This window comes from Ambystoma mexicanum, chromosome 2q, assembly GCF_040938575.1.
Source record: "Ambystoma mexicanum isolate Mex_15411 chromosome 2q, UKY_AmexF1_1, whole genome shotgun sequence".
NCBI lineage: Eukaryota > Metazoa > Chordata > Amphibia > Caudata > Ambystomatidae > Ambystoma > Ambystoma mexicanum.
This window is the reverse complement of record NC_090924.1, coordinates 463,323,664-463,344,166: the sequence shown is the minus strand read 5'-3', so window position 1 is coordinate 463,344,166 and position 20,503 is coordinate 463,323,664. Positions and strand designations below refer to the sequence as shown.

Genomic DNA, 20,503 nt, shown 5'->3' with positions numbered 1-20,503 from the left:
CATGCGGGCCTCAGCCTATTTGCTAATAGTATTACAGCTGATAGCTGCTGGCTATGAAAGCTGTTGGAGGTCCTTCCAAAAGAGATAATGATTAATAAATGCATTTCAAGCTAGGGTTTCTCAAAAAGGATTTAATGATCGGGGATGAAGTTTCCACCTAGCTCATCAAAGCGCGTAGATCATTTATTCCACCTTTGAATAAACAGAGGGAGCTCTTCCATCTGTCTCTGCAGTGACAAGAGAAATTAATTTATTGAAATTTTATTTATTGGATATTTATAAGGCGCTATACAACAAGACAGCATCACAATGAAATAGGGAAGGGGAACAAGGGAGCAAATAAACAATGAACATGACAATGAATAAATAGAATCAAACAGCAGTCCTACTAGGCCTTGTGACATTCAGAACATGCAAGTGCAGTGAACAGAAAAAGAACAAAACAAAAAAATACAAAAAAGGGGTGGGGGAATGGGGGTAAGTGCTATTAGGGACCCCCAGGGGGGGAAATGCCAGAGGTGCCTGTTGGGGCGGCAACAGGTAAGTGCAAGGGTGGAGATGTCCCAAGCGAGAGGGAAGTCTTCCGCCCAACTGGTAAGTGCGGGGCAGAGGCAGCCACCTGACAGGCCGGTGTGGGCCCAGAGGGCTGTACGTTGGGGGGGTGCTGGTGACAATTGGGCAGAAGGCCAGGACCCTATGGACTCCTGAGGGACCAGGCCACCAATCTCAGCAATAGAGGGGATGGTTAGTACAGGAGGGGGAGCGGGAAGGAAGTGGAGAAGTGAAAGATCTTGAGTTGTTTACGGAACTTGAGGTGGACCGGTTCTAGATGGAGAGAGAGAGGGAAACTGTCCCATAGGAGGGAGCCAGCTGAGACGAGAGATCTGCCCCCAGCTATCTGCTTGGAGAAACGTTTGATCAGCAGAGAGTTGGAGTGAGAAGATCAAAGGCATCTGGAAGGAGAGCATTTAGTAAGAGAGAGAACGGAGGATAACACAGGGGCAACATGCTGGTCTTGGAAGCAAGACCACGCAGAGCTACAGAGGTTTGAATCCCGGATCCGCACTTAGACACCAAACTCAGGTATGAATCACGTTATAAAAAAAAATTAGATACATAAATAAATAAAGAGCTGCAAGTTGTGTGGTCCCAGGCCCCAAACAGTCTTGTGGGCGATGCAAAGGGTCTTGAATTTGATCCCTGCGTTCACCAGGAGCCAGTGGAGAGATTTTCAAATTGAAAAGACACAGTGCCTGGGCTTGAGGCCATAGATAAGACTTGGAGCCCTAGTCTGGATAAATTGAACAGGGCCGAGTGAATAAAGAGTTAGGTTAAGGATGAGGCTGTTACAGTAATCTAGCCTGGAGAGGACCAGTGCTCGAAAGACATTGAGCTTCTGGAGGAAGGTGAGGAAAGGGAGGTGAAGTTGAAAGTGGGCCTTCTTGGAAAGGTCCAAAATGTGAGGAGTAAAGGAGAGAGAGGAATCGAATATGAACCCAAGGTTTCAGGCTTCAGTGGAAGGAGTGGAGGTGAGCCCATAGAGGGCGGCCAGAATGCAGGAGGGAAACGGGGAACAGGTGCCCCAATAGGAAGAATCTTGGTCTTACTGGCATTCAGACAGAGAGATCATTGGAGGTGCACCAAGACTGAATAGCAGACAGGCATTCAGGGATGATGGAGGAGGAAGAAGAGGAAGAAAAGGGGAACTTGTAGAAGAGTTGTGCGCCATCTGCGTAACTCTCAAAATGAAGAGAGAAGGCAGAGATCGGCTGAGCAATAAGGTGCAAGGTAGACGTTGAAGTTCCAAGGCGAGAGAATGGAGCCCTGGGGAACACCACAATTAGACACAGTGGTGGTGGAGGAGAAGGAGCCCAGGAGCACCTGGGAAGGGTGATTAGTGAGTTAGGAGGTCACCCAATCCATTGCCCGGTCTGAGATACCAAGAGTATCATGGAGCCGCTTTATGAGGATAGAATGGTTGGCCCTGTCAAAGGTGGAAGAGAGGTCACAGAGAATGAGAACAGCAGGAGAGTTAGAGTCAAGATTTGCGAGCAGTTCTCAATAGGTGTTCAAGATCCAGATTGATGGTTGTGTAAACAACCAACTAACTCAGTGTTTTGGGACAGTTGAGGGAAGATCAACTTCTCCAGGAGTTTCCCAAGGAATGTGTTGTAGAGCTAGGCCAGTAGTTGGCCTGACACGAGGGGTCGGCTGAATGCTTTTTTAGGAGGGGGGTGCACAAGGGAGTGCTTGAGAGTGGAAGGGAAAGAGCCAGAAGGTAAGGAGTGGTCGCAGAAGTCAGCAAGTGCTCGAGTGAGTCATGAGATGTTGTCCTTTATAGTTCTGGAGGAACAGGGAGACACCTGTTTGGATGAGACCTTCATAGAGTGCACTACTCTAGAGACATCATCCGTTGTGATAGGTGAGAACGAGGAGAGAGAGGGTGGGATTGGAAGAGAGGTCAAGGGAAGCAGGGGACAGGGGGAGGAGTGGAGGAAGGGGAAGAAGAGAGAGAGGTTAGAATGTGCTGACCTTTAGAGGTGAAATGGGTGGCCAGTGCAGTACAGAGGGCCTGAGAAGGAAGAGGCGAGGTGGAGACTGATGATGCATTGGCTAGTTCCTTACAGATTTTGAATAGTTCAGCCATGTTGTTATAGGCTCCAGAGATACAGGTCTGGATGTGGGCCATCTTTTTCGAATGGATAGAGAGACAGAATTGCTTTTGTAGTAGGCGACAGGCCAGTTTGTCAGAGGATGAACCCGAGGTCTGCCACTTCCGTTCACCAACTCTACATTTGCGTTTCAGAGTGGCTAGATCAGAGTCATACCAGCTGTTACGCTTGGAGGCAGGTTTCAGTTGGCTCCTAATGATAGATGCAAGGATGTCAAGAGTGTTAACGACAGAAAGATGAAGATTGGCATTGACCGTGGGAGAGTCAAGAGGAGGGGAAGGAGGAGGGATGAAGGTGGAGGCAAACGCAGCAGCTGACGTTCGTTTCATGGGTCAGATGACCGCGAAGGACACTGGAATTGCCGGTGGAGGCTCAGTCAGGGGGCAGAGAGGTGCCAGATGAGAAGAGAGGAGAGACTAGTCAGACCAGGAGAGAGGGGTAGTGAGATGGTTGGAGAAAGGGTGATCAGATGGGATGAAGGCATTAAGAGTGTTTTTGGTAGAATGGATAGGGCCGGAAGGGAAAATAGTGAGGGAGAGTGAATTACAGGGATCATGAAAGAGTGTAGAGGCAGAAACAGTGGAGTCAAGGTGGATGTTGAAGTCTCCATAGAGGAGATGTTTAGAGGTAGAAGTCAAAAGAGAGGAGTTAAAGTCAGCCCATTCCAAAAGGAAGACAGGCACAGGGCCAGCGGTCTTGTAGATAGTGGTAGAAAGTCTGAGAGACACCAAGCTTGCATACAACACGTTCAAAGGAGGAGTAGGGCTCCGTGGCTATAAGAGAGGTAGGGACCCACTCAGGGAAGATGGGGGCACTCCACCACTAGATTGGTTTGGCCGAGGCTTGGAGAGGATCTTTTAGCCATCAGGGAGGAGGGAGTCAAACGCAGTGACAGAGCTGGCATTGAACCATGACGAGATCACTTTAACGGCTAGTTCTAGAAGTACTGCAACAAAAGCAGCACAAAAAGAAATGTTTTTTTTATGATTGTGTTTCAGATAAAATGGTGTCCGTTTCAGGAGAATTTATAATGAATGTATTTTCTTTGCACGTGTGCCCCTCAATGTATAAATCTTTCATTTGAGCAAATATGATACAATGATATTAAAGTTATAAATACAATAATGTATAAGCATGAAAAACACAATATCACAATCCTAGCAGTTTGTATAGTTTGCACCCTTTCAAATTCTAGTAAAAAAATAAATGATTGATTGCTATTGATTGATATTTTATTTCTATTGCGCTCGTACACAAGTGTTTCAGAGCGCGACAAGGCAAGGGAGGGGAACAGGGGAGAACAAAACAGAGATCTTACTAGGCCCAGTGAAATTGCGAACGCGCAAGTGCATGGGAGAGGGGGGAGGGGAAAAGTGCATGGAATGGGGAGAGGTGGAAAGTGCGAAGCAGAGGAGAAACAGATAAATAACAATAAATAAATAATAAAGGCAACAAACAGTGGTAATGCAGCCAGTAATTTGCAAGTGCTAGGTTTAAGGCAGCAGACAGGGTAGGTCTGATAAGTGCAGGAAGAAAAGGGGGGGCTTTATGGGTACAGATACAGACCCCAGTGCAAGGGGTGGCCCACAGGCAGTGCGGGAGGGTGGCAGGATGAGCAGGTACCTGGGCCCAAAGGACAAAGGGTGGCCAGGTGCATGGTGCCAAGAGAGAACAGATCAACAGGGGAGAGGGGGAGCGAAGGCAGAAGAAAAGAGGAAGGTCTTGAGATGCTTCCGGAACCAGAGATGGTTCTCCATAAGTTTTAGAGTGGCAGGGAGGCTGTTCCAGAGGGAGGCCCCAGCTGAAGACAGAGATCTACCCCCAGCTTGTTTCGAAGAAAAACGACTGACACTGAGGGAGTTGGAGGTAGAGGAGCAAAGAGCTCGAGAGGGGAGGTATTTGCAGAGGGATAGCTGAAGGTATTTTGGACCCAGGCCCCAGAAAGCCTTGTGTACAATGCAGAGGGTTTTGAATTTAATCCTTGCATCCACTGGGAGCCAGTGGAGAGGTTTCAGAGCTGGAGAGATACGATCCCAGGGCTTGAGGCCAAGGACAAGTCTCGCAGTCCTGTTCTGGATTAGTTGCAGAGGGCGGAGAGTAGAGGCAGGTAGATTTAGAAAGATGCTTTTACAATAGTCCAAGCTAGAGAGAACCAGAGCTTGGGATACCATGAGCTTCTGGGGGAAGGAGACGAAAGGCAGAGTACCTCTGAGGAGGTGCAGTCGGAAATTAGACTTTTTAGAGACCTCAGAGATGTGGGCGGAGAAGGAAAGGGAGGAGTCAAAGATGACCCCGAGGTTCTTAGCCTCGCAGGTGGGGGTAGGAGGAGGGCCAAGGGAGGCCGGCCAGAGACTGAGGGGAAAGGATGGTGAAGGTGTGCCGATGAGGAGGATCTCAGTCTTGCTGGCATTCAGACAAAGATCATTGGCGGCACACCAATCTTGAATGGCAGTTAGGCAATCAGAGATGAGAGAGGGAGAGGAGGTGGCAGAGGGCAGCCTGAAAATGAGTTGTGTCGTCAGCGTAGCAATGGAAATTTGAGCAGAAAATGGCAATGCAGTGGGCGAGAGTTGCCAGATATTAGTTGAAATGCCCGGGCGAGAGGTTAGACCACCGGGGAACACCACAGGCAAAGAGGAAGATAGATGAAAGGAAGGACACAAGTTGGACCTGGGAGGGTCGATCTGAGAGGAAAGAGGTCAGCCAGGCCATAGCCTGATCAGTGATACCCAGGTTTTCACGGAGACGGTTGAGCAGGATAGTATGGTTGACCGTGTCGAAGGCAGAAGAGAGATCGAGGAGGATGAGGACAGAGGGAATGTTAGAGTCAAGGTTGGAGAGCATATCTTCACGGATGTTCAGGAAAGCAGTTTCCGTGCTTCTGGCAGCTCTGAAGCCAGACTGGTGGTCATGGAGACAGCCAACAGAATTGGAATGAAGGTTAAGCTGAGAGATGGCAAACTTTTCCAGGAGTTTGCCAAGAAAGCGAGTAATGGAAATTGGGTGATAGTTAGCTGGACAAGAAGGATCAGCTGTGGGTTTCTTGAGAAGAGGATGCACAAAGGAGTGCTTCAGAGGGGAGAGGAAGGATCCAGAGGCAAATGAGTGGTTGCAAAAATCAGCAAGGGCCGGAGCAAGGGTGTCAATGTGGTCCTTGATGGTTTTAGAGGAACAGGGATGAACCTGTTTTGAAGAGGCTTTCATAGATCGGACTTGTCTCGCAACCTCGTAAGGGGTGAAAAGAGGAAAGGACGAGAAGGATGGTGGGAGGGTGGCTAAACTCCTTTTTAGGTCAGCAAGCACAGATGGAGAGGGAAGAGGAGGGGTGTGGGTGGAGAGGGTGGACACGACATGCACAATATTAGTGACATAGAGCAATTAACCAGTAACATGTCTTGTCATGGGTGCATTTTTCATTCTAATCTGGCTTCTAGCTTTCTTTGTTTTCTCTTCTTTCCGTGTAGTTTTGCCTGATCCACCATACTTGTGCAATATGCCTTTGTACTGCTAGTGCCATCCGTTTAACCACTATCAGGAGAAGAAAGGCAAATGTTGGTAGGGATATCTGAACTCTCCCTCCTTCAGAATTGGTGGCAGCAGTCTTGTTTTAAGCTGCCATTAAAATAGCCAAAAAATGCTTTGCAAAAGAAATGTGTTTGTAGACCAGACGTCAGACTGCCTTTCCCTCACCAACATGTATCCCCTGTCTGGAACCCTCTGTAATGTGTATTCTCTCTCCATGTGGGTGCACACCTGTGTATGTGTTTATTTGCATACATGTTTTACCAATTACTGACTCATCTACCTTCCCAAGTGCAATCACTAGTGCTATGGGTAGTATCTTCCTTCACATTTTAGTTAAGAACCACTTTTTTCTCAAGAGATATTGGGCCTCATGATGAGACTGGCGGTAGCTGTGCCGGTAAAACTGGCATGGCTGCCACCGGTATCATTTTTTTCCCGGCGCCCGGGAATGGGCAATTACTGGGTCTGTTAGGGAGAATTCTAAAAATGTGCTAATTTCCCTTACCTTTTGAGACCCCCAGCAACTTTGCTGGATTTCTAGGGTTTGATTTTTTACCTGGAGAGAGTGTGAGCCATTTTTTCCCACTCTTTCATGTATTTTGATATGTGTGTTACTTTTGTGTTCTTTGGTTTTGGGTTTTAAACAAACTCCATGGCATCATCTTTTTCTGTGTGTCACACAGCACCTTCAGTGCAGTGGCACAGGGGTGTCTTTCAGACTCCCCAAGGTTTAAATATCTTCTCTGGGACTGACGACTGTCTCCCAGAGCATGTAAAGTTAAATTGACTTTACTAGTCTCTTTAAATGTACTGACCCAGTACACACTATCTTCCTATAGAGTGCTCTAGGGGTTGCCTAGCTTCCCCTGAGTCAAAACACTCATGTAACAGTAAAATGTTACCCTTTCCTACTTTAAATGGCTGGTGGCAGTGGTTTAGATCAAACTACCATAATTTCTCCCGACGGCTAACAACGGCAGCTAAAAATCAGGTCAGCCATGTTTTTCAAGACCTATCTGTAAAAGCAGACTCCAGTCATCTTTTTTTGCCTTTTCTTTTAGGAAAGGTCCTTCTTGTGTTCGTCTCTGCGCGCCAAACCAGGTTTGGTCCCTTTGTTCGTTGGCCTTTGGCGGGCTTCAGTGCTGAAGCGCCTGAGTGTCTGGGGTGGACAGGATGTGAGGGAGGTGCCTGAAACTCCCAGTGCTTAGTCTCCTAGGAGACCTGAATGTACTCTGGCATGATTGGCCAGCTGGCTGTCCGGCAGCCACCCTGAGTGACAGCCAGGCTTAATGAATGGGGGAAAACTGTTTAAAAGCAGGTCTCTGGAACTTGGAAAGTAGAGTCAACCACTGGAACGAAACAACCAAAGAGGAGAGGAAGGAAGAGGACTGCTGCAACTCCTGGACAACTGGTGAAGTCCTGCTGCAGGTCCGAATTGCCTGAAACTCTGACGACACAGAAGCCCGTCAAGGTTAACTTCTTCCCTTGAGTTTGGTGGGAGCAACCAACTCGCAAGCCACCTGGACACCATCCCCATCTGGTCGAATTTTCATCAGAGTGCTGTTGAAAACCGGATAGCCAGAGGGAAGGAAACCAGCTCGTGGACTTTAAGGCACTCGCACCTTAAACCAACGTCTTGCTACAGCTTTTGGCCTCTTCCCTGGGCAGTGCAGGAACCTCCTGACATCCCCCTTCTTGTCCCCACGACAGAAGCCTAGGAACAGCGAGATCTGCTGGAACTGCCAGGAACAACTTCCTCAGCTACAGCTTTCTTCATTGACAAGGTACTGTGCAAACACGGTCCGGAAATCTTTTTGGCCATCGAGAAAGTGTGTGAAACTTTCCTCAACTACGAGGCTTGTCCTTCCCTAAACATTCGTCAAACTTTTCACCTAGCCAAATTCTTCTAATCTCTGTGGCAAAGACTTAACCGTTACTTACCAGAACTGTGCTATCCTATACAAAAGACTCTGAACCATTGACTTTGGCCCAGGCTTATTGAGAACAATTGCTGGTTGTATATAACTGAAACCCTTTGCCCTGCCTATGAATGTATTTGGGCTGTCTATTCTTATAACATTGTCTTTTCCCTCCTTTATCAAGTATCTGAAGTGCCATTTTGCTCCGACTTCATTTTGGAGCTAAACTTGTTCATTTACTTACCGGTTGGACTTTTGTGGTTTATTAGTGTGTGATATTGAGCTGCTTGTGCTAATGTAATGTTTGTTTTCTAACTGACTGAGTAAATAAATGTATATTCTTTTACCAAGAAACCTTGAGTAAGTGTCTATTTGAATCACTGTATTAGTTGGTCCTTTGTGTAATTTGTTCTACTGCTCACTCAACTCTTGAGATAAGTCTGGCTGCTCAGCCACTGCTACCACATAACTGTGTACTACAGGCGTGTACCAAAGGTGAAATTGTACTGACACTTGTAGTCTTAATTGCCTGTAGTGTTCCTCAAGTGTACTGCAGGTGATTCTACCTAACAGGGTCGTTACAGCCCTGCCGGACCCGGTAAGTGCCCATTCCCGGCACCGGATAAAAATGCTCCCCATTCCCATTCGAGTCCCATAGGGCTCAATGTGAATGGGGAGGCCGGATGCACCGGCACCATTCAGGAATGGTGCCGGTGTATCTGACATGGTCTGCTAGCGGGTGCCGGCACCCACGAGCAGAACTCAGAGTGTGCCGGTCCGGTAACAATGGTACCCGCAAGCTTACCGGTACCATTGTTACTGGACCGGCAAACTTATAATGAGGCCCATTGCCTTGTATGTTTTATTCCCTGCCAGGGGGTTGTTTCTAATACATGCAAGCTGCAAAATTAATGTTTTCCTAATTGAGTCTTTTATCAGGTGAATTCCGCCCTTGTGCTTATTTTGGCATGTAAAATGTGCTTTGCCCCTTCTAAGATGGTGGTAACAATCACTTAGTCATAATGCAGTCAGCTCTGATTAAGTGTAATGCAACCATTAAATCTCCAAGAACCTACCCATGTGCCCTCTGAGACCTCATCGTTCTGCTCTTTCAGACCCATCTCGAATCTGGAGTTTATCTAACTGCTCTCTGACAGGCGTAATTACTGTATAAGGTTTTGGCCTATTTGGTTTGATGGGTCTATTCTATGTTTGCCTCTGTTCACACTATCAGAAACCTGCAATAAAATTGTGATTTTGAAAAACAAAATATGAGGCAAACTTTTATGAATATTGAAATAAAACGATTCCATTCCTTGCTTCATATTTAACATTTCTGGAAGGAGTGCTCCATAGTTTCAGCTATCAAAAATTAGGTAGGTGTGTCACGCCACACAAGGATATCCTATAGGTCTGTACAAATTATTATAAAGATCTTTACACATCTGAACCTGTGAATGCTAATCCTGATATAAATAATTTTCTGAATGCAATACATTTAACGCATACTCACAATGCGATCTTAATTCTTTGCACAGGACAATCTCCATAGAGGAAATTAAAGCAGCAATTTGTAATCTAAAAAGAAAGAGTATTGCACTGGGACCTGACCATTTAACTTCAGGTTTTTTTTCCAATTTTTCTAATTGGTTAGCTCCAAAATTATTGGAAACAACTTCATAATATTAGTATAAAAGCACAATGGAATGCTATTTGTAAAATACACAGAATAGAAAAAAGTCTTGCTGGAACACCTAATTTAATGGTAAAGTATGATTGTAAATGGCATCATTATATTTTTAAACAGTAGTCATTCGACTATATAATAGTATGAGATTTGTTATAGATGCATCATTATTTTATTTTGGTGCTTATATTTAGATATGTATGTTAACCTGTATGTCTTCCCTTCTCCTATTGTAGATGTATGTTGTTTGTATGTTTTCCGTTGTCATGAAATATATGTTCTTTGATTGTTTTAGATATGCAGTGTTCTTGTTTATCTTAACTTGACATTGTACAGAGAAAGCTAATATGGGCCTCATTACTAATCTGGTGGAATTACTGTTACCGCCACTTGGTCGCGTGGAGTTTCCATGGGATTATAAGTGATGGTAACTCCCCATTTGTGGAATCTATTGCACTCCATGGGAGCTTTCGGCATGTTTACCGCTGGTGTTGAATCGCCCACTTTTCCTCTGAAAATCAGTGGATTTAGAATGTAATGAGGTCGATTGGGCCTGATTACAAGTTTGGCGGTGTGGGACAAGTGGCAGTAACAGAATTATCGCCTTTTTTATCCTGCACCGCCAAATTTATAATAAGGTTCAATAACTCTATACTGTTTTAGCTTTTAGCTTAGATGTAATAATATATGTTATATTTTATAAATTAACTCTATATTTTAAAAGATAATAGTTAACTTCATATTTGTTTTATTAATATTGCCAAAAAGAATTCGTAAAGTTCTTAGTGTTTATTGATGGATATATTTCCATTTCGGATGGTTGTTATTTAATGTGCTGTTTTTTTATTAATATTTGTTAGGAATAAAATAGCCAGTTAACCTAAAAATACAGTGCACTATACGAATAAAGCACATATCCCTAATGTCTGCAGAGCGATAATTAATTGCAGTCAATCAAGAGCTGGTTCTCCACACAGTGCGCTTTATAGAAATGATCACATTCGTTCACTGTAAATTCACTTTTCTCTTCTTTGCAGGATCGGGTGGATTTTATGCAGCTGATGGTCGATTCCCAAATAACAGATGACATCCATGAAAGTGACCAAGCCAAACACGGCTACAAAGGTAATACACACAGCATAGCATGCAAAAGTAGTGGGGTGTTTAAATGGAACGATCTGCTATGTGTTACCTCAGTGAGGATCATCCTGGTGTTTGGTAATAAGAAATTGTAGACTAGTAACTTCCTACAGTATCACAACACATCGAAAATTTACGGTGCTGCTTTTGCAAATGTATGCCCAGGTTAGATTAATTCTGGTGGCGGAGTAGAGCAGGAGGTGATAAACGCAGAAGGGCTAGCTATTTTTCATTAAATGCAAGAAATACGGAGGAAGCACAACCCCAAGGATGTCAAAGTAAGACCGATTGAATAGATGGATTAAGGGTAATGTGGCTGTTTCCCCCCAGTTTGGTCATTTTCAAAGTAAAAGTATTGTTTTTGCCAACAATACCATTATCTCCACTCCTGAACCACAAAGCATGCAATGCCTGATACTGAAATGGAAGAATTAAGCTTTGACCAAATCATTGTATGTATGGTAAACAAGACCCAAAGGTTTCCTGGTAATTTGGACACATACCCTTCTGTATATTCTGAACATGAAACCTCACCAAGAAGACCAAAGCAGCATGGATCCGGTTTACGCTCCTCCCCAAAGTCAAGGCCTTCATCCCTGCCTCGAGTATTATAACCGTTTTCCAAGCTCTGCTCATCTCCCATCTGATTGGTGGGAATGCCCTACTTGCAGGTGTCCCAAATGCCACCTTAGCCCCTCTGAAAGCAGTCTAGCATGCTTCAGCATGCCCTATCATAGGGCTAAGACAGTTTCAACTACATCATCCCCATCCTCAAGGACCTGCATTGTGTTCCCCTTTAAGCCTGCCTCCTGTTCAAGACAGCCTACATTGCCTACAAAGCAGTCACAATCAGAACATGTTTTACAGGTCTGAACAAAATGAGAAACTGGATGCACTTCCTACACTTGCCATTACAACTAAATCATTACTTTACCTGGCTGGGAAACTCACCAGTGCACCACCAAGAAACAAAGCACTTTAAGAGGGCAAAGAACCCAGAACACTGGCCCTTTCCTGCTCTGCTCCCTCTGGAACAAGTTACCAATGCAGACATGGAAGGCTCCCTGCATCCTACACTTCAGGAAGGAACTGCTCTCTAAAGATCCTCTAACCAATCACTGATCGCTCATCTCAGTCTTGATCCCCACTCCCTTGTACCACTTATACGTCCCTGATTCTCTGCTATCCCTGTTTTGGATGAGTTGCAGAGGGCAGAGGGTAGAGGCAGGCAGATTTAGAAAGAGGCTGTTGCAGAAGTGCAGCCTAGAAAGAACCAGATCTCTGGAGACAGTGAGCTTCTAGGGGAAGGAGAGGAAAGTAAGGATACCTCTGAGGAGGTGCAGCTGGTAGTGTGACTTCTTAGAGACATCAGAGATGTGAGGAGAGAAGTAAAGTGTGGAGCCGAAGATAACCCCAGAGTTTTTAGCTTCACAGGTGGGAGCAGGAAGAGGGCCAAGAGAGGCGGGCCAGAGAGTGACTGGAAAGGAGGGAGCAGGTGTGCTGATGAGGAGAATCTCGGTCTTACTGGCATTAAGCCAGAGATCATTGGCGGCACACCACTCCTGGATAGCAGACAGACAGTCAGAGATGAGAGAAGGAGAAGAGGTGGCGGAAGGGAGCCTGAAAATGAGTTGAGTGTCATCCGCATAGCACTGAAAGTTGGGGCAGAGGGCGGCAATGTGGTGGGCAAGAAGTGCCAGATATTGATTGAACAGCCAGGGAGAGAGGTTAGACCCCTGGGGAACACCACAGTAAGAGATCGAGATAAAGGAGAGGAAGGACCCAACCTGGACTTGGGAGGTCGATCAGAGAGGAAAGAAGTCAGCCACGCCAGGGCCTGATCAATGATACAAAGGTTATCACAGAGACGGTTGAGCAGGATGGCTTGGATGAACGTATCAAAGGCAGAAGAGAGATCAAGTAAGATGAGGACACAGGGGGTGTTAGAATCAAGGTTGGAGTGCAGGTCTTCACGGATGTTCAGGAGAGCTGTTTCCGTGCTTCTGGCAGTTCTTAAGCCAGCCTGATGGTCATGGAGACAACCAACAGATTCAGTGTGAATATTAAGCTGGGAGATGGCCAGCTTTTCCAGGAATTTGCCCAGGAAATGAGTGGTGGAGATTGAGCGATAGTTAGTTAGGCAGGAGGGGTCGGCAGAGGGTTTCTTAAGAAGAGGGTGCAGAAGGGAGTATTTCAGGGTGGAAGGGAAGAGGATGACTGTAGACAACTATGAGATAAAAGAGGCTGTTTAGGACAAAGAAGTTATATTAGGTTTCCTTAATGAGTGTGGAGAAGCACGACAGAAATCCCATTAACCTTAAGATGTGTTGAAAATAGTCAATAATTAGATTAAGTGGTTGTGGAAGGAGAGTTAGTGTCCTGTTATAATAAGCCTTTCCTGGTGCATATTTTACAGAATGATAATTTTGATGAACTAGTGGAAGCATGTAGAAGTAATACAATAGTTGGGACTGTGTAAAATGTAGAAAATGGCATTTTGTTACATTCCTATATACATAGATCTTGTTTGAATAATAATTTCCATCACTTAGTTGGAATTCTTTTAAGTTTGTTCTTGTTGTTGCTTTTCAGCTTCTTGGCTGAAATAATGCCATGTCACTAAATTGTCACAAATTAATTTTCTACAGACTGAACATTTTGGATCATTTTAGAATATAATTAATAATCCGCCCTGAAAAAAGTCCAGGGTATTAGAGACCAGCTGAGGAGGGAAACATATGTATGTTGCGGAAACCGATTCTATATGAGATAGACTTGTGCTAAGGTTTATATAGGAGAAAAAAAATCATACCTTTTTTTGCTTTATTGTGATTTATATTGATTAATTGTTCTGTAATTTTTGTAATGAATGTTTGATTGATGGTGATAATTAAATATATTTTCTATTCATAAAAAAGTATTGAATAAAAAGATGCAGTTTGAAAAATGATGCTTTATTTGATATGAAAAAAAAACTGTAGTCGATGATGAGGGATATGTCCCCTATAGAAGTTGAGAAGCAGTTGTAAAAATGACTTTTTCTGCCCAAAATTGCAAGAAGCAGTAAGTAGAAATGGGAAGGAAACTAATTAAAGAAATGACTACGGGCGTGGGGTGCCAGGGAAGATCGGTCAATGGACACATGTTTAATCCCCATCGCCCTCTAACAAAAAGATAATAATAGACATTTAAAAAAATTCTTTGAAAAGATATTGGTCACCATTGTATCCCGTCTGCGTGTGTGGCTGGACACTGAGAATATCTTAGCTAGTGTACTGTAAAAAAAATGCTGTGATCCACTCCCTGGTCCAGAAGGACATTTCATGAATCTGATAGTGCGGGAGGCTGTAGAAACAGGAATGCCATATCTGCTATTGCAAGTATCTTGAACCAGCCAGCTTATCTCAACCATAGTGTCCAGAACAAGGGGTCTGCAACCAATGGCTTTAAAGAGGTTTTCTTCTCATGGAACGCCAAGTGGCAACCCTCCTGAAAGACCTTCTGGGCCCTGACTCCTTCTCAGACCATTTCCTTGTGGAACGTGCCCACCGTACCCTAGCACCTCCTCCCAGACCTGGAGCACGTCCCCGCACGATAATTGCCAGTCTCCTCAATTATAGGGACAGAGACGCTATCCCGAGAGTATCCAGGGAAAAAGGCACTCTACTCTATGAGAACAGCAGAATACATATATATCCGGACTTTTCGACGAATGTGCAAACACTAAGAAGATCCTATGAACCAGTTAGAGGTTAGAGGAACAACTGAGACTACGCCAGATATCCTATGCGCTCGTCTTCCCAGCAAAGATGAGAATTCAACACGGAGGCCAAGCACATTTCTTTGAAAATCTTACGGAGGCCATGTCATATGTCGAAGCCTCCATCCCCCTGTACCCCCCCCCGAGACCGGGCGATAAACCAGAATCTACCACCCCAGCCCGTTGAGGAACCGGAAGACCCCGCCGGCTGACAGGCTTCCGTTTATACCGCAATGGTATAAAGTTAAAAGCCATGGGCGGCGAGGTGGCGCTGATCACTACTTGTTTGAAGGAGGGCCGTGGGCCCCTTGGTTGGCGGCCACGTGAGTATAGCTTGCACGCCCAGGAGACTTCCCAAGTTATGGTTCAAGGGATACATCATCGGGTTGGGGTTGATGATGCGGGTGGGGGTTGGTGGGGAAATCGAGAAAGGGTTACCCCTGGCAATATGCCAGGACTGTTTGGGGAAGTTATAACGTTTAAATCAGAGAGCTGTTTTGTAGCGGGGAGCCCCCACTACTTGGAAATGTGGCAATACAACAGGCAAGCGGTCGATTCCAGATACAACTATGAGACAGGCTAACAAAGGCTTAAACATTAAACTGCTATCCTGGAACATCAGAGGGCTTAATAACCCTGTTAAAGCGAGGAAGATTGCAGCATATATTGTGCGCCATTACCCCCATATTCTTCTTATACAAGAAACACATGCATTGGGCACTGTCAACACCAAATTCCTGCCACAATGGAGCCCCCACAGATACCACACGGAATACTCAGCTCAATCTAGGGGAGTACTGACACTTATACATCCCAAGCTGTGCTTCAAACATCACTCCAGTAAGATAGACCCACAAGGTAGATACGTACCAGTGTGGGGGGAGATAGCGGGACGCCAGATAATACTGATTAACACTTATGGACCCAATGTAGATGACCCGCAATTTTACCGTACAATACTGGATATGCTGTCCACATCGGGGAGGCACAAATAATCTGGGGCAGACATTTTAACACAATACTCGACCATTCCCTAGATCGATCGTCAGCCACCCCTAGTCTCCATCCAAAGCTGCACTGGTCGTGAAACATTTGATGGAACAGACTGATATAATAGATGCATGGCATACATTACACCCATATGAGAGGAAATTTACCTTTTATTCGTCCGTCCACGACTCCCACTCGCGCATAGATTACTGGCTTATTAGTTCGTCCCTAAATGGAACGGTTTCTGGCTGCGAAATACATCTCCTCACCCTCTCAGATCACTCAATGATAACACTCGATATTAACCTAGGGGACACTCCACCTCCTGCCAGAAGATGGAGGATGCACCATGCGATCCTGAGAGACCCCCATGTCTGTGAAGCCCTACACACTGAGATTGGGGAATTTCTGGAACTAAATGAGGGTTCGGTGAGCACCTATGCTACCTTGTGGGAGGCATTCAAGGTCTGGATTCGGGGAACCATCCTGGGCAAGTCCACGGGTATGCTGAAGTCTGTGCGAAGGGAACTGGGTATAGCCGATGCCAAAATAGACTTGTTACAAACTGAATATAGCACCACACTTGATAAGGAAACCCTGTCGAAAATCCACATTACACTAAAGGAATTCAACGAGTTGGCCAATAGGGAAGTCCTATACATGTCTGCCCAGCTAAAGCCCGTAGATAGGGGGAAAGTAATAAGGCGGGCAAATTCCTGGCCAATATGCTTAGAGCCGATAGACATCCCAACCCGATTGCCAGCATACAGACACCGGCTGGGGTAACGGTTAATAAAGAACAAGACATTAACTCCACATTCGCCGACTTCTACTCTGCTTTATACTCCAATCACGATGTGAAAACCAAGGAAGACACATTCAGGTACCTGGATGACCTAGACCTCCCAACATTAACCCCCGAGACACAAAGCATACTGGACCAACCTATCACAATTGAGGAACTCACCGCAGCTATTAAATCTTTGTCCGGTGGTCGGGCCCCCAGTTCAGATGGCTTGAGCTCCGAATTATATAAGGAATTTCAGGACGAATTAGCCCCCTTAATATTGAAAGTGTGGGAGGAGGCTATGGACCGAGGTGTCCTCCTGGAGTCAATGCGCGAAGCAATTATCACGTTCCTCCTGAAACCCCGTAGACCAGCACAAGACATGGCCTCCTACAGACCCCTTTCCTAAATAAACACTGATGCAAAGATTTTCGCTAAGGTACTAGCCACCAGACTCCTGCCATACATGCCACTTCTGGTACACCCAGACCAGGCTGGCCTTATTCCGACGAGATCCACAGCCCTGAACTTAAGGCTGGTGTTTGGCGAGATGGCACAGATCGATCCGACGGCAAAGGCGGCAGTTGTGGCATTAGACGCCGTAAAGGCCTTCGACTCTGTCTCCTGGACATACCTCTTTCTGGTGCTCGAGCAGTTTGGTCTCGGTCAATACTTTATTAAATGTGTGCGACTATTGTATACTCAGCAGGCTGCCAAAGTTCTAACCAATAATACCTTATCCTCCACATTCCTCTTACATAGGGGAACTAGGCAGTGCTGTCCCTTCTCACCCATCCTTTTCCCACTTACCATAGAACCAGTGGTTGAATATATCCGCAAGAATCACTCACATAGAGGTCTCAGGTCCCCCACAGATCATATCACTATACGCGGACGATACCCTATTGTATGTCCGGAACCCACAGGAGAATGTGCAACACATAATGTCAGACATACATGAGTTCTCGGATTATTCTGGATACAAAATCAACGTCCCGAAGTCTGAAATATTTCCTCTGACCCCGAATACTGGAGACCTATCCGAGATAAGGGGGTTTAAGCCCGCTCCTACTCAGGTACGCTATTTGGGAATCATGGTAACCAGGGATAAACAAACACTATACACACAAAATCACGATGAACTTTTGCTAAACCTGACGGCCAAGTTCCAGTTGTGGGCTAACCTTCCACTGTTCCTATATGGCCAAGTAGCACTACTTAAAATGGTGGTTCTGCCCAAACTTCTATATTATTTCAACAATATCCCGATCTGGCCCGGTAAGCCCTTTTTCACGAAACTCATGTCACTCACCTCCTACTTTATTTGGAATGGGAAGACGGCTAGGCTAGGGTGGGCCAAGATGGTTGAACCATATGCACAGGGTGGTATTGCCGCCCCCGACTTTGAACAATATTATTTAACTGCACAGGCATAATTTGCAAAGCATTGGTTCGACCCCGAGGGCACAGCCCCACAAATACTCCTTGAAAAACACGCCGCCCGCCCCAACGACATACGTTCCGTTATTTTCAACTCCACCTACAAAGACACCTGCCCATTTGACCCAGTACGCAACACCACACACGACTGTACCAGGATCTATAAAAGGATTGGCCTGGAGACCCCTTACAACCCGGAGGTTCCCCTGTGGAATTTCCCCAACATTTCCCCAACCTTTGACAAGGCCCTTCAGCAATCATGGGACCCCAATGGGCTCTTCAAGATGCGGGACATGTCCCCGGATGGCACTTTCTGCGAATTTACAGACTTTATGGATGCGGTGGGAGGGGGCCAGCTTAAACGCTTTCAGTTCCACCGAATGAGGGCTGCTTTCGCTGCTAGATGGCCAACATTTCCACTGGAACCCCAGACACACAAATGTATTAGAGCTGTGGTATCCACAGATGGTCATGGCAAGGGGGTCTTGATGCTATACTCCCTGGTACAGACATATTCCACTTCACGTAACACAATTAAAGAGACCTGGGAGCGGGACACTGGCACCCTGATTGATGACATCAGATGGTCCCGTTACTGTCAACTTACCAAATCCGTTTCAATGAATTCTGGGCTCCGGCTGATACAATTTAAAATCTTAAATCAATTGCACTATGCCCCTGTTAAACTAGTCAAATTCGTAGAAAACTGTACAGGTTCCTGCTCAAAATGCAACGTCCCCAATGCTGGAACGTATCATATGCATTGGTCATGCCCCTTGATTGTGGAATTCTAGCGGGAAGTGGTGGGGCTCCTTGAGGAAATAACGTTGATCCTGGCGACCCTGTCCCCCTTGAAGTATCTATTTGGGGACATTGGTAAAGTGAAGAAAACCACGAAGCGACTATTTAATTTCTCATGTATTGTTGCCAAACGATGTATCCTGAAATGTTGGAAATCTGCAACTGGACCAACCCGAGCTAATTTCCTGAAAGACTTATGTATGGTAAATGATGATGAGGAACTCTTTGTACTGTCGGTCCTGACACCCTGTCGTCCCAAGTACATATGGACACTGTTGCGCCTATATTTGTGTAATTTGATGCCTGACGTTGATGTAACACCCATATTCTCGCCTTGATTTGCGACATTTGCCTGTCTGCTATGTACATATATGTTACAGAACTATGCTTAAACCACATTGCAATGTTTGTATAAATGGTCTTGCTATGAAGCTGCTCTCTTAATAAACAAAAGTTTTAAAAAAGAGGTTTTCTTCTATTACTCCCATGATCTCTCACCATTGTGGCAAGGGCTGATGGGAGTTGTAGTGCAAAACGCCTGGAAAGCCAAAAGTTGCAAACATCTGTCTTAGAAATTGGTAGGAAGTGATGGACATGCAGGAACCAGTGTCTTTTGACTGTTGCCCTAGATATTTGTAAATGAATGGATCACAGACTCAGTATGTTCCTAATATAGATGTGTGTCTTCTGTATATACAAACAAGTGCTCTTCGGGTTGCAAAGTGTTTGCTGCATATGTAAAGTGCAAATACATGAGTAGAAAGAAGCCAATTTGAAAAGCTTTAGCTAAGTGATGATGAAGTATTACATTAGAAAACCAGGGCTTCTGATTAGATTGTTTTTGTCATTTTCATGTTCATATATAATTGTGTTTATCTTTTACCACCCTGTGCCTTCCATTTGTATGCATGCCCCATTTATTCCTGTGTTATTTTTAACTTGCAGCTCTGACTGATTCTGAGATCATGGCCCAGGCTCTGGTCTTCATCTTTGCTGGATATGAGACCACCAGCACTTCACTCACTCTTCTGTCTTATAACCTGGCAACTCACCCTGAGATCCAGAAGCGGCTTCAGGAAGAGTTAGACAGAGTGCTACCCAACAAGGTGAGTGGAGCTGGGAACATATGGTGTTTATTTATTTAATTGTTTTTTTATAACATGCCTAATACCGTACCTGAGTTTGGTTTCTAAAAGCGGATCCGGGATTCGTAACTCTGTTGCTCTGCATGGTCTTGCTTCCAAGACCAGCGTGTTCCCCCTCTATTATCCCTCGTAGTATCCCCACATCTCTGCACTACAAACCAGAAGACATACCCACTTTACCATAGCCATTTTTCAAATTGAGACAGGGCTATAAACAAGAAAAGTAGCAATTGCACAAAGTACAAGCAAGGCTTTTGTTGTAAGAATATGTACCAGGGCTAGTCTGGACATGGTTATCAGTATGCAAAATGCAGTTTACCATATCTTTATCTATTCTATAGTATGTAGTCAGATTGTTCAAGCACTGTGTAGCAACGTTAACGGTTTGTGTCTTCCAGTATGGTTATTGTACATTAAGTAGTAAACAAGGTAAGCACCTTAGAATGTGCCTCAACCATTCCCAGCCAGTCAGAATGTTTAATTCTGTTTGCCTATTCCACTAACACCCGTGTACCATGGGCATTCTAAAGTAGGGATTACACAAGATACTGCTTTCCAACTAGGTATGACAAATAAAATATGTATGTTTTTGTTTAAATGAATTGCAGATTTACTTCAAAACTCTGCTAAGCGTCGA

At 45.2% G+C, this 20,503-nt stretch overlaps 1 protein-coding gene across 3 annotated transcripts in view; it reads left to right on the top strand.

Annotated features, from left to right (window-relative positions):
- The window catches only part of LOC138569529 (cytochrome P450 3A21-like), a 542,158-nt gene that overhangs the window by 442,493 nt on the left and 79,162 nt on the right, over positions 1–20,503 (top strand). For all 3 annotated transcript variants that reach the window (XM_069647584.1, XM_069647582.1, XM_069647583.1), the window contains 2 exons: positions 10,841–10,928; positions 19,667–19,827. In XM_069647584.1, the coding sequence (XP_069503685.1) occupies positions 10,841–10,928; positions 19,667–19,827 (249 nt within the window). The remainder of the gene's footprint in view (positions 1–10,840; positions 10,929–19,666; positions 19,828–20,503) is intronic.